General features: G+C 38.7%; 1 protein-coding gene across 1 annotated transcript in view; it reads right to left on the bottom strand.

The window, feature by feature from the left end:
* Positions 1 to 15,606, bottom strand: part of THSD7B (thrombospondin, type I, domain containing 7B) — a 273,948-nt gene that overhangs the window by 140,404 nt on the left and 117,938 nt on the right. The window contains 3 exon segments of the mRNA XM_010575183.1: positions 6,282 to 6,397; positions 8,981 to 9,215; positions 12,724 to 12,915. Coding sequence (XP_010573485.1) covers positions 6,282 to 6,397; positions 8,981 to 9,215; positions 12,724 to 12,915 — 543 coding nt within the window.

Raw genomic sequence — 15,606 nt, 5'->3', positions numbered from 1 at the left:
AGCTGCCTTGCCTAAAAACATGCTTTGCCTTTTATTTATATTTTGAAATCATGAGCACTCTGGCACTACCCAAAGAAGGGAAAGAATGGTACATTGGATTAAAAGCTACCACTACTCGCTTTAAAATTACAAATAGTTCAGCAGAACAGCAGCTGGAAGGCTGATAAATCAACAGCTTAAGAGATGCATCAAAAAATGGCTTTTTAACAGAACATCAAATCAGACAAGAAAATAAGTATGAGCAAATATTTAAACACCTGAACAGGAGAAAAGAATAAAAACAAAAAAAACCCAAACAGTCATAATGGAAGGGTTTGTTTCTGAAAACATATTCTGGTGGTCTCAGACTGCTACCAGTAGCCCATCTTCATGGGTCTAGAAATACAGATGATAACTTCCTGATAGAAAAACCATTGCAACCAACAGAGACTAACTCTCTGCTTAACCTGAGTCGATGCAAGATCAATCCATCTAGAAACACAGTTCACAAAATCTACAGTACAGAATGCAGCATGAGAGACAAGGATAAGATTTATCTATATATCTCTATAACTAAACCAAACTCAATCCTTGGCTGTGTAAGCAGTAAGTACTAACTGAGAGCTGGTTTAACCACTGTGTATGGCATTAGTACTTCTTTGGGTACTGTATTCACGCTTCAAAAACAGATGCTAGAAAACTAAAAAAGGATCTCAGCAGAACTCTGTAAAGGATTCCAGACCAGGCAAACACCTTTTAGTAGTGGACTTCATCAAATTTTTCCAAGAGAGGAAAGCGGTGTATAAATTAGCCTGCTTATGAGTATTATTCTTCCAGCTCAAGATAAGGCTGAAGCTGCAGTAGCAAGATTACAGTGCATTAGAGTAGAAGGAAAACTTGGGAAAACTCACACCATGAACACAAAGTACAGGCACAGATCCAGTAAAAATGGTTGGCTCTAAAAATATCAAGTTATACAAGCCTTCACTTGCGCACATGCTACCACTGTGTGATCACCACAAAGGGACTTTGGACCTGGCAGGAGGTTGCTCAACCCAGCTGCTACCCTGAGGCAGGACAAGTGCATCCAGGGTGATCCCCCTCCTGCTTCTTTAACAGCCACTACCTGAGGCAGCTCTACAGCTTTCCACAGTCTCCTTTCAGATGCCTGATTCAGAGCTTGTAAAGTCTCACGGAGAGCCTTTTCTTAAAATCTAGCCCAAGTCATTGTTCCTGTAAATTAAGCTAAATCTTTTTTATCTTCTGTCCACTAGATGTAAAAAGAGTTTACCCCATCATCTGATGCATAACCTTTATCAAATTTCAAGGGCTTGTAATAACTCTAAGTCTTCCCATCTCTAAACTAAGCAAACCCAGTTCTTCATGGGTCCTATTCAATCACCTCTCTTTGCTCACTTTCTTACAGCACTGCGCCCAAGGAATCCCACCTGCAGCCTCATCAGTGCACGGTACAGTAACACCTTTGGTGTTTTACATACAACACGCCCATGAGTTTGACAAGCCCAATGTAAGTTTTAGCATTTCAGATTGTTGACTTTCATTCATTTTGTAGTCCATTGTATGTCCAGAGGTGCCTGAGACAGTACAGATGTCTACTTCCCAGTCTGTCTTTGTGCAATCAATTTTTCCTTCCCAAGTTACATTTTGAGGAATTTCTCCATTATTTCAATATCATTTAATATATTGTCTATTGTGTTTCCTACCTCTTTCAGCTCTGCACCATTCACTGATATTATGCAAGCACATGAGCTGTTCAGACAAATATCACACAGAACTGGGGCAAGAAGAATTTTTTGTAGGACTGCCCTTGGCTCATGTTCCAGTTTGATCATGAACAGTGGACATCTATCAGCCAACCAACTGGAAGCAGCTTTGCAGAGAAGGACATGGGACTCCTGATGGACAAGTAAACCATGAGGCAGCAATGTGCCCTTGCAGCAAAGAAGGGCCACAGCAACCTGGGCTGCGTTAGGAAGAGCATCACCAGCAGGTCCGAGGGAGGTGACCCTTTCCTCTCTACTCAGCACTGGTGAGACAACTGGGTGTCGTGTCCAGTTCTAGGCTCCCCAGGAGAAAAAGGACGTGGGCACACTGGAGTGAGTCCAGTGAACGGACACAAAGACTATTTAGGGACTGAAGTATCTGACACACAGGAAGAGATCAGGAAAGCTGGGGCTCTCCAGCCTGGAGAGGAGAAGGCTCACGGGATCTTATCAATGTGTATCAATACCTGACGGCAGGCAGCAAAGGAGACAGAGACGGACTCTTTTCATAGTGATATCCACTGAGATTTTTCAAGTGGCTGAATACCCATTTAACGGTGATTTAATTCAAGTCACTGTTCCTCAGCTTCCTGATAGAAGTTTAATGTGTCAAAAATCTACCACTTCCTTTAATTAGAGCAGCTATGCTGTCAAAAAAAAAGGAGATTAAATTTATTGGGCATGATTTGCTCTCAATAAATCCATACTGGCCAGTTTATTAGAATCCGATTTTTGAAATGTTTATATCTTGAGTAATAACTTCTTGTTGTGTTTTTTCTACATAACGAAGTTAGGATGAGTAATCTACAATTTCCTTGACCTTTCTTTTTTTCAGGGTGGGGGTGGTGTTGGTTGATTGGTTAGTTTGGTTTGTCTTGGTATTACCGAGTTTTAGTTAGTTCCTTAGGACGTAGCAATTTCTCACCCAGAAGATCGTCACTAGATGCTCTGGCATTACTTTATTACTTCTTTCTCTGTTCACACAGCCCTACTGACATGGGAACATCTAATATATGGAAATACTTATTCTTTAGTCCATTCATCTCCTGGCTGCAGACAGGAAACAATGGTAGCAATTGCACATTCCCCGTGTTGTGTTTCCCCTGTTTCTCAGAAAGTAACGGACATATATTTCATGCATTTTCCCCTTATTTTTAATCCCTTTATGTAATTCTTGTTATCTAATATCCTCTTATAGCTTAATTTGCATTCTCAATTTCTTGTTCCTAATTTTTGTGAAACAATTTGACAATCAAAAAGGAAACAAGATTCTGAACAACTCTGATGATGAGAAAAGATTAAAAAAAGGGCTTCTCTAGCTGTGTTTGATGTTTTCTCTTCATGGTTTGAAGCATGAACATGCAGGTCATATACAGACCCACACATGCCTTGTTCCCCTGTGCTACTGGCTTGCCATTATAGTCATTTCAGGATAGAAAGTAGAGTCCAGTAGGGCTTCAGCCCTTTGTGCAGTCTTTCTTGGTAGCTTCCAGGTCTTCTACACTCCTGTCTGCACAGAACACATTCCCAAGAGGTGTAGCTACCAATTCCCTCAGTTTGTTGAAGTCTGCCTTTTTTTAAAATGTCTTGCCATCCTTCCTTTCTCCTAAGAATCATGAACTCTATCACTTTGTGATGATTTTCATTCAAATTATCTACCACCATTAGAATCTTAGCCATTTCCTTCCTATTAATCAGCACCAAATCTAAATGAGCTTCCCACAGTAATTTTCTCCACCTCAAGAAACTAAATTATCCTCAACATTTATTGCACATTACTCAAACCCCATTTTCAAAATTGAATTTCCTCATTGGCTTTTCTACAGCATTCCTTACAAATGTTAATGAACGTAATTTTTATATCTCATTTAAAATTGTTACAGCCTGATTTTCCAGAGAATTAGCATTATGTAGGACTGTCCTTTTAAAGCCGAACTTCAGCTGATTTCAAGCATGGCTATGACTGCTTGCCCTCCTGAAAACATCAAGCCTCAGGATCTCAAGACCATCTTAACTTCTATGTCCTGGACTTTGCAACTCAGGTAATGCTGTTTGAGAATTTCGGGGGTGCATTACCTCTGCTTCCACTCCCACCTCGCTGTCCCACCAGCCACCAGTCTCCTCCTTACACACAGAGCCATATGACTCCTTCTGTCAATCCACTCTTCTCATTCCTCCCTTGCTCTTGCATCTTTCCTGCCTCTGCGTTTGACCCCCAGGGCTTCCCTGGTACCCTGCCCAGGGCTCAGAAAGGTGCATCACCATTGTCAGGCGAGGGACAAAATCCTTGTTCGCTACCGTAAAGTGTGCTATATCTGCTCCAGCTTCTACAGGAAACATTCAGCTTCATACTCTTTGCTCCTGACCAGATGGAAAGGCAGAGTCTGGTCAACACAAGACTCTGAGCACACAAACAATAAGGACAGACTCTCCAAGATTTTAGTCACCAAAATCAGAGCTGTCTCCAGTATTTTTGTGCAGATAAGAGTTTTGAGGGGGTAAGTCTTTAACTTTGACCACCTCTGGTTTGTCTATGAGACCTGGAAGTGGCAGATCCTTGACAGAAACTGGCTGACACAAGGTAGAAGTCATCAGAATTTCTTATTGTAGCACAACATGCATTTTATCCACTTTTACCCCACCTCGTTTCCAACCTGATTTAAGGCATGGGGAAGTAAACAGGACAGTTACTACCTAACATTTCATGTAAGCTTGTTTAGAGAAAGTGAAATTTCTAACCTTCCCCCTGGACAACCAATGCCCAGAAGAGGAGAGGTACATATAGGTACCATCTATTTTCAGGAGGAAGATGAAAAATACTATTTATTGTCAGGTGTTTGCTTTTTTAATCTTCCCGGTTTAAATCTACGCTGACAGACCAGAGAGCACGTGACCCATGGTGAAAGTAGTTACCTCCCCAGGACACCTTCACCACCCATTATGGAGGTGACAGAGGAAAATATACATGCTGCTCACTCAAACCACTTCATATTCTGAAACCTCCATATTGATTCTTTGATTCTTGTTTCGATTCATCCTCAAAGACCCATTAAAGCAGATATATTATAGAAGACTGCAGTAGATAGTTGTCACCTTTAAGTACCTGAAATGGCAGAGAATCAATAACTTGCAACAACCTCCCTGTTCCTGCCTCACCAACAGGTGTTTTGATTCAATTGCACTTCTTTTGTGAATTATGTTGTCCGTCCATCTGTTATTGCCCTAAGTTCGCCACTGTCTACACTTCTGAGGTATGAGATAATCCTTCGCCAGAAGACAGCTGGTTGTCTGATGACATTTAAATGTAGGGAAAATGTCAGCTTTTTTATTGTTAGATAGTAAAGTTGGATGCATTTTCTCAGATAAACTACAAACGGCTTAACTGGTAAAGTTCTGTGTAAAGCTGATTTAGTGATTGCATGTTTGTCTAAGCTCTGATCTTATGCCAGTACACATTTAATTTTAAATCTGCCAGGCAATACCTGTTGCTTGATCTGCTTGGTAATTCACCATCTGTATATTGTTTTCATTAAATACAACTTTTCTATAAAAAAACCAAAACCCCTAACAATTCACATATGTATAGTGGTTTTGAAATTACATTATCATGCTGAGGTTTTAATTGTGCAATGCAAATTAAAAAAAAAAATCTTGCAATGCAGCCATATCAATAACAGATTTAGCAAAAAGCAAACTCCCCCATCTAAGAAGTTTTAATTTAGAATTATATTAAAATGATAACACTGCCAAGGTGGTTAAATAATTAATTTCTTCTCATTTTAATTGTAGACTATTATTTAATAAACAAAGTAATTTACCAGGTAATTTATTCTATTTCTTCATAGGCAGCTCATTTAAAGTCTAAAAATAAATTGCTAATTAAAACAGGATTCACTGTTTTAGAAAGCAACTCGTTTTCCTATAAAATCTAACAAGGACTATGCTATAGCATCCACTGAGAATCTTTGAAGGGCAAGGAAGCCACCAACAATAATGAAATATTCTGATAATTGAGAAGGCTTTCATCTGAACAATTAATGAAACACACAAATTTGTCACAAAAACCAACACTAGATCATTATAAAGAAACTTTGCTAAACACTTAGTGTCCAAAAGCTAACCAACTAGAGCAAAGAAATGTATGGTCCTTGAAAAACCACGAAGCACAGGAGTTATTTGCAAAACCTTGTACATACATCTAGGCTGGTTGAGAGAAATAAATTTCATATAATGTAACAATTCCATGTGTAGCCATACAACATTGGGACCTTGGACTTCTGACTTCGAAGGCAGAAGCCCAGAAGGAATTTATTCCAGGTAAAGAGAACTTACATCTCCAAATCTGCTCAAGAGGATCCCACCCCTCAACAATATCAGTGTCAACAACACTGCAAGTCCAAAAGTCATTCAGATGAATGCCCTAAAAATTATTAGACTGACAAGAACTACAACTACCGCATGTTTCCAGGCCAATTCTCTAATTTTTCCCCAAATTTTGACCTCTTCTTAAAGGCTTACCAGGCTGACATGCTGTTGGGCAGCGAGTCCACTCACTGAAAGGCGTAACAATGCAGTCTTTCTTGCAGAGGAGGAGACATGGCCGCACAGTCTCAGGTCTGATGGACTCTGGACATCTATCAATCCAAACACAGAGATAAAATATAATAAAAAATTAAAACTATGGGGAAATGTTTTACTCTTAAGACTCTCACAGGGCTGTAAGGGTACTGCCGTAAAAAAGATATCACTCCTGCTCACAGCAAGCCTCATTTTTCTTCTCCTTTTCACTCATGTAACCCTACTGAATTTAGTACACTTCAAAGATTAAAAAAAATAATAATAATAACAAAAAAAAAAAGTGCAACTTGGCTTGATGACTACAGGCTAAATGTAACTCTGCCTATGACGCCTAAAATACAAAGCTCACTGAAACAAAACAGATATATTTATTACTGAAGAAAGCGAGTAGTTATGTTTATAAAGTAGTCCTGTTTTAACACAACATGCAACAGCCTTCAAACCACTTGCAACTGTGTTTAAGGACTGATGTGATATTCTTCATTTTCAAACCCTAGGAAACACAAAAATAGCTTAAAGTGATCTTTGATTGAGGCCTCAATTGTTATTTTAAAAGTTGTACAACATAATATAGTAAGAAGAGCTCTGTGATTATTTTTTTAATTCATTTTTAACTCCTAAATGAAAAATATGTCATGCATATTCTAATAAAAGTTTCAGAGACAATTAGTATATAAAAACTTGAAGGGTGGAAAAGGGACAATTTTCTGGGATCAGGCAGATCTTGCATTTCAAGTGGGGGAACAGAAAGGGAATTACTCTTTTTTAATTTTTATTTAATTTCTAGTAGAAAGATCACTCAAAAATACTTAGTAATGCATGCAACCCAAAACGATCCCATTTGAAAGAGGAATATGCCACTAACCCCTACTAGGAAAGAAAATAAACCTTAAAGTCATGATTCTATTATTGAGAAAGTAATAAGATACTTAGAGGTTTAATTTAAAAGAAAATAAATACAAAGAGATGTGTCTTCTCATTACGCATGATTATCCTAGTGGGCAGATTTCTGTTATCTAACAGAAGATGTTGTAATATTTTTCTGCAAAAATTTTAGTTTTATTTGGCTTTCCATGCCTTGCACCTTCTTTGGATATGGTGTAATTTTTCTTCATGAAATCAGGAAAAAATGCAGAATAAAAAAAAAATACAGTATGCCAACACACAGAAATTATTTATTTACATAACATATCCCATTTCTGAAGCCATATTAATGGTAGACTGTCACCACAGCAGTTCTAAACCCAACGTGGGTTTTCATCAACTCAAAACATAAAATATAACATAGCCACAGCTGGTGCCCACAGCGACGAGGGCTGCCCTCCACTCCAGCACCAGACCGGTCCAGACCCTCCTGGGCAGTAACGAGGTAGTATTTAATTCTGAAACACGAAGGGTTTATTCCTTCACTTAGACCCATCTTCCTAAAGACTTCTAGAGGTCTAAGGTTTTTATTTTTAAGATAATTATCACCATAAGAACAACACACAGCACAGTAGCAAAAGAAACAATTTCAGTAAGCAGCTCTTCTAAGGATTCGGCAGTGCATTTTGATCCAGCCACTTCTATTACACGACAAATGCCATGGCACTGAAGCTACCACACCAAAGCCAAGGAGAGACCCTTGCTGAAGTCCCGAGTACAGAAATCTCTTCTTTTGGCAGGATTTTCCACCACTGAAACTCTGTTTTCCCTTCACGTACTTCACTTAAGTATTTACTTACCTCCTTCGGTTCCATTTCCCCTTACACCATCTCAAAAGTGGAGGGGGCAAACAACTATTTTAGACATTATATAGCTCTATAAGCAATTTATTTAATTAGGTAAAGTTACAGCATATCAATGGATTCTAGATAAAAATAAATATTAGATTTCTTTCCTTTTATTTAATTAATTTCATTAACCTCAAGAATTTTAATTAACTTTACTGAAATCAACACAGTCTGCTTATACGAACAGGATTGTTTTGAGAGCTACAATAAGAAATGAAACTCGGTTGTAAGTCTCTAGACTCATTAACAGTGCAAAAAATAATTAGCAATGTCTTGATTTTTTGATATTAGGGAAAACATCTGTGCTACTTATTTTCTTCATTTAGTAAAGCAAAGCAAAATTCAGAATATTTGTACTGCAGAATACATAATTCTGTCATGTTGGTATGCCATTATAGAAGCTATATAAATCAACTGAACGATATAGATCACACATATGGTTCTGCCTTATTGTGGTGTAAATATAATGCAAACTCTATTTACTTTTTCTATTCCATTACAGCATTGTTAATAATGTATTGATGAACGTTATATTCAGATATACTTTATATTTTCCTCACACCTGTCCTTCAGGAAAAATATTTGCAGAAAACTGTAAATTAGAATAACAGAGGAGCTACAGCAAAAAATCTACACCACTAAAAACAAGCATTTTGCTTGGATTTACACAGAAAATCAAAAATGGGCTAGCTATTTATTTTTGTTACATTAGTATCCCTTTCTTAGTAGTGATGGAGTAGTAGCCGGAGAATTACTCCTGAAATGAAATTATTTTCAACACTCCAGATTCCATACACTAGCTGAAAACACCTTCATATGTCAGGTACTGTAGCTACAAATAATCACTAATAACCTTTTTTTAAATACCTTTTAGGTGTGACCTGGCCAGAACTGCTCTTCATGCAGAAGACTTTCCTTGTCTGTATGCCCACCCCACAAGTGGCTTCTCCGCTCCAATTAATGGTTGCATTGAGCGCAGTTACCAGAGCGTCTTCGGAGCAAGAGCTCCAGGGAGAAGTTTCCCAGAAGAAATGCACGCACGGGTGATCGTTACAGGCACGGTGCTCCTGCAGGGCTCGGTCAGGGGGACAGGCTTTTCCACCTGAAAAGAGTCAAGAGAACACCATGCATCATCTTATGGCATCTGGCAAAAGAAAACATGGCAAAATAAATAAAAATGTTAGGTTTGCTTAATATCTTCTTTTTTTCCTCATTAAAAAAAATAAATAAATAAAGCTTAAATAAAGCTGTTGACCTTTATGGCTGCAATAACAACCTTCTAAAATATTGTTTCCCCATTAAACTAGCCTTGCATAAAATTGTATTCCAACGCATAATGGAAACAGAAATAGGCAAAGTATATTTCTGAGTTACCTTATTGATACTCCTACACACAGCCAAGTTAATTCCATTTAAATGCCAGTATCACTCAGCAAACATGCAATTAGGTTTAAAGACAAATTAAGCATTATTTTTATGTTCATTCTCCTTGCTAATTTCCCAAGGAGGAACATCTCTTTCTAATATTTGGACTCTATTCACGCGTTGCCTTAAAGAGCTGTAGAGGGTGCTGAACCGTACAGATGGAGGAATGTATCAAATGATACCCACATCTGCAAAGCAAGGAGGAGAAATCTTGAAAGTAGGTTTTGAGTATGAAGCCGTTACTTTTCTGAAGCAGCATTCTTCAAATTGCTGTCCAAAGATTTTGCTAAGCTCCTGCACTTTGTCAACAACTGGTAATAAATCCACAAAGTACAGGAGTTTGAACAGCCTCCCCAGAAGCTTTAACACTCTAGCCAGCAGCCTGACTTTATCCCATAAAAGCAGCAGACATTCGTAGCTCAAAAGCTAAGGAGTAATGCAATGAAATTTAACAGTAAGCATTGTCATTTTAGGAAGAAAGAAGTAAAAATTACTAAAATCAAAATCATTCTCTTCCAGGAGAGAGAATCTGGCAACTTGTGACATGGCCAAAGTGCTGCAGGTTTTGAAAAAGAACTGAAAGAACTGAACTGTTGGGGCCAGATACCACAAGGTTCAGAGCACCTTTATGCTCTACTAAAATCAACAGGAGATGAAGGTATATTGCTCCTTGAAGGGATGCTTATCACCTTGCAGGACTAAGGCTTCTAAAATAAGGTATGACCCCAAATGGCCAGAATGAATAGCACTGAGAACAGAAAGAGAGAGAGAAAGAAATTTCTTAGCACACTGATTTGGATAATCATGTCACATTACCATTTGTCTTTTCATGAAAATGGACTGTTCCACATAGTGTTCAGTCTCAGAAATGTTTAGTATGATGATGGAGTAGAAAATACCCCAGGTAACTTATTTCCTGAAGATTTTGACTTGGCAGGAAAAATGCAGACCAGTTATTGCTGTTGCATGTTTGAGCACATGTAAAAAAACCCAATGTAGCAAGCAAATGGCAAAATGTCTGGTCCATTAGGAAAAAATAAAAAGAAAATATCTAACTCAAATTTTGAGCTTCCCAAGCAAAAATTAAGGTGGTTTTTTTTCAAGAATACCCATGGTAAGGAAGCTCTCCTAAACCAGGGAGAGTAATCATGAGGCAGTTTTAACTTAAGATAATAAGAAATACCACATGGTCCATCCAACCTAGCAGTCTGCCTGCAAAACCACAAGCAGGAGATGCTGTTTATAAAAAGCACAAGAGCCTAGCCACTTTCTGCAGTTCATTGGCAACTTCTGTACAAGGAAAGCAGGACAGCACGCTACTTCCTAGCCATTCTAGTAGCCATTTACAGACTTTTTATGGACCTGATGTTCATCAGTTGCTCTAATCCATTTTAAACCTCCTGAGACTGCCTGCCTCTGCAATCTCCTCGTGTATGAAGTTTCAGAAGTTTCCTGTGTAAAGAAATATCTTTTAAAACCTAATTTAAACCAAGCCCCTCTAGTTTCATCAACAGCCTCCTGGTTATCATATGCTGGGATCTGGTGAACAGCTTGGAGAAAACAACCCAAGGATCATTTTGAACTGGTCAGCCTGTGAGATGGCCTCCAGAAGTCCTCAGACAGCAGAGCCACTGCTAACATTGCCTTAGTTGACAGAGGACAAATGAAATGTCACTTGCAAAGATACCAGAGCTCTGTAGAAGCTGGTGGCTCAGCTGTGAGCTGGATATGAAAGAGTCAGAGAAAGCAGGTAACATAACGTTGCCTTAGTATTGTAGCGATAACAGTATTAAATCCTCTTCCACTCTCCACAAATTCAAACCAATCGCTATTTATCTGTATGCAGATGTATGACTCTGCATAGCAAACCATTATACTCATTGCTAAAGATGTGCATAAAAAGTTGGGGCGTTTGATTTTAATAGTTAATTATTCCTTCCCGAGAAACTTAAAGTATTCAATTCAAAGCACGTCATTTTTAGTTTAGTGTGTTTCAGGTTGAGATGACTGAGCTTATGTACTTCCAGAATTCACTTCTCCAACACTTCACTTTCATAAATCCATGTTTATCTATTATTTGCATTTCGTTACTTCTATGGAAAATATGAAACCTTGTTTTTCATTTTAATTATTCTCTAGCTCATAGACTTTTTAGTAGTAGTTATTCTCATTAAATCAACAATTATATAGCAGTTTTCATCCTGAAGGGTCCCAATTTTCTTTGCAAGTGCTTCTACAGATGTTTATGTGAATACAGACCATTCACACGAGTAAGGGTTTGCAAGATCAAGTCCTTACATTGCCCCAGAAACAGTGGGTGGCTTTAATGATAATTTACAAAATAGCACTTAACAGAGCTTGTCCTAGACTAGATTTGCATCTAAAAGTGTTGTGCTGCTGCATTACTGCACATAGTGCTGACAACAGTATTTTTGTCATGTCAACAAGGCTTTAGTCTTTTAGACCTATTCACATTTTATGAATTTTTATGCATTTGACGTGATACCTTTCAAATCCTGTGTGATAAATCAACACATAAATTAATTACCATGTGTAACTGTAGTTAGAAGACTACACTTCTAATACCAAACAGTTTATGTAAATAATTGTATCACTGATGTTGACATGTAAAAATCCAGATACATGATGTGTCCATGAAGATCCAGAGGAAATTATATCTATTCATCAAGAGTTATTTACCTAGTAGAGTAGAAAAACAAGGAGGTCAATACATTCTAGGTCTGTATTAAAAAAATAAACAGGACCTTTTCTAGTTCCTCATTTTTCACAGCTCACTGTTCTTTTCTAAATAGGTACTAATATGTTCCTATATAAAGACACTTGCATGATGAGATTGTGTCATGCAGCAATTTCATTAGTATACGATGTAGCTCTCCTGAAGTAAATTCACACCCAGACTGGCCTTCAATAGACAATAATTCATAGGCTGAAATAAATAATTTTGAACTGTGACAGAATTTCTCTGACACATGCATTAACTTGAGCCCATAAAGATCTTTTAGTCGCTAGGCATGAAGCACAGAGAAGTATTAAGTATTATTCCTCATTGCTACAGAATTAGGTTTAGCTCTGATCTAAACACAGTTTGGCTGAGCAATGCAAGTCAAATCATTAAACAAACAAACAAACAAACAGTGAATAATCCAAAAATGTTTACCACTCACCCTCAGCTGGAAGGGCCAAGATGAACCTACTCCTGCTTTGACTGCCTTCAGCATTTTTACTGGAGCATGAGTGGGAACACGGGGACCACAGGGACCACTCGCTGATGACACAGTCTGTTGCACAAGGGATTTCACAAGCCACAACTTCAGGACGGGGAAGTTCTGAGCAGAGGTGATGTGGTACTTCTTCACCTGGAGTAAACGAAACAAGACAGACATGGAGGAAGGCTCAGCTTAGTTCAATAACCACGGTCTGCATCAAACAGACTAACTTTATGTCAAACGTCCGCCTGCCCATGGAAGAACATACTACAAAGAGCACATGGTTAGGCTTCAGGCTTGAAAGTGTAATACATGAACAACTAACTTAGGCATTTCTTCAGAAAAGCAAAAAAGAAAAAAATGTGTTTCAAGTTTTGTGTGTGACATCTTGGCTGCAGTCCACTTTATAAACCTGGCAAGTTCAAGGAATGAGATAATTCAATCAACAGAAAGCTGTAGTATCAATTATCAACAGAACTGATGATAACTGCCCCATATTTTCCAGCAATCTCCACCTACAGAGCCTATTTTCCACAATACAAATTGCGCAGGTCCCCACAGAAGGCAGTTTTCTTTGGCCTATAGGCCAGAAAAGTGTCCAATAGATGCTTTGGTCTTTCTCCTGCAACCTCACCAGAATGAACCACTTTTATTTCTGACTCTGCTTCTCACCCAAAAACTAGGAGATCCAAAACTATGGATCTGTTGGACCATCCCCATCCGAGGGAGAAATACTTTCTGGAGATAAACCAAGGGACCTAGACCAAAGCATACCTCCTCGTGAGAAGCATCTTTCCAAAACCCCTTTCAACAAGAAGGTAGTACATTGGGGACTATTGGGGAAAAAGCTACCAACCAAAAGAACCACTGGCAGAATGAGCAGCAAAACAGAGCACACAAGGGATGTCATGTGGAGTCCAACACAAAGAACTATTGTTTTTAAAAAGCAAAATAAAATATAATGTTATTTTTAAAATAACAAAGGAAATGTCCAGCAAGCTTAGCAATTACATAGAATTTATGAGGACATCATAATTCATAAAAATTCATATAACGTAACTCTTAGTACTGAATTACACCTAATGTCTTACAAATATAATGTCAGTGATGAACAGACATGACTGACTTTGTTACACTGTTCCATTGTTTAGTGTTTCTGGACCCTCATGAATTTTCAGCTACATATCTGAAATTTCTGGAAGCTCAAATCTACCTGTTCATAAACAACAAGCTCACACTGAACGTTACCTCCTCTTTTGCCCTTTTAATAGTTACAAAGCTCTCCTTCGAGGTTTCTTTAATTATGAACCTAGGAAAAAACATAATAACTATCCAGTCTCAATTATACGTAGGGAAAAAAAATATTAAAATTTATAATGGCAACAACTAGCTCTTTCACCTCACGCTACAGGAACAGGCTCTGTAACAAGGCAGCCCAGGATGCAATTATAACTAGGAAAGTAGAAAACTACACTGCTTTTGCAAGGCAACATATATACAAGTGAGTAAATAAGAGAGGCAGGCTGCTAGTGAGAGTGCATAAAGCTGTCAATAGCACAGTGGTATTATCTGCAGTTGCATCCCCAAACGAAGACAGGCTCATCGCCCTCGAGGCACAAATAAAACTTTTCAAGCATATTATGAGAAGTAACGGAGAGTCTAGCAGGCAATCAGACTGCAAGATATGTTTAAAAATACTTTATTTTTGTACTCCCTTTCCCTTGCACATACCTATGCTCATCAAGAAAGGCTCTATATGACCAGTCTTTGCACTATTTTAAGGCTACTCAGTAAGAAAATGGAGACCAACACCCTCCCTACAGACAGCCCCCATCCTTTGATACTGCGTTTGGCACTGCTGCAAACCAAGCTTAATCCATCATTCGCTTCAACTAGCCCCTTATCACCACCGCTGCTTTGGATGCTCGCATAATGCTGAGAACTATCTTTAGAGAACAACAATGTAAAAACACAAAATAAATCTGATAGCCTTATTCCAGCTGCCTTCCCAAGTCATTTTAGCATCAAAATCCCTGCTAATATTTTGACAGCCTGTCTGTACGGCGGCAGATATCACGAGGGCATCCTGGGCGGGTGTGATTTTAGAAGTCAATGGTACAGTAGCATCAAGAGATTATATGCTTTGGTGAAGTAGGGCAAAACACCTGTCCTCCTCTCCCATCACTGACACTTACCGGGAAGCATACAAACAGTCAGTGACAGGCTTCTGAACGAGAAGGGATGAGATGGGACACTGGCCCTGCAAGTATGCCCCCAGCCCCTCCAGCCATGCAAGAGATTATCTTCATTATATACATACTTCATGGCAAGGGAGTGCCATGAAGTTCATCAAATTCTGGATTTAGCCCAATTTTTCCACCAATCAGATTGTGCTAGAGATGAAAGCATCCCAGAAAATCCTGTTTGTTGAAAGCCAGGAGAGCCTTTCCACTCATTCTATCTGACTTTATGAAGTCCAAGCCACTCCACTCAGAAGATGGTTTAAAACACTTGGGTCTCCTTTGGAGTGGCTTCCTCCACCCATGAGCCCACGTGCCACAGATTTTTTGAGCGACCACCCTGTGGGGAAGGGAGACAAAGGAGCAAAATGCACTTTCCACTTCTTCCCTCCATGATTTCTTTTCACGCTGGATTTACAGCAGGTGACAGCAACAGTAACACTGCAGAGGCTGCAATTCATGGTTCCTCAGCAAAGAAAGGAAGCTTTGAGTTTTGTTATAAAGAGTTTACCACCCGGTGCATGAAGGTACAATTCAACATTCACTTTGATTTACTTTATAGCTCTATTCGCTGTGTTCAGGTTTAATTACTGGCTTGTAT

This window comes from Haliaeetus leucocephalus, unplaced genomic scaffold (genome assembly GCF_000737465.1).
Source record: "Haliaeetus leucocephalus isolate CR32 unplaced genomic scaffold, Haliaeetus_leucocephalus-4.0 Scaffold451, whole genome shotgun sequence".
NCBI classification, from domain to species: domain Eukaryota; kingdom Metazoa; phylum Chordata; class Aves; order Accipitriformes; family Accipitridae; genus Haliaeetus; species Haliaeetus leucocephalus.
This window is presented reverse-complemented; position numbering and strand designations above follow the sequence as displayed.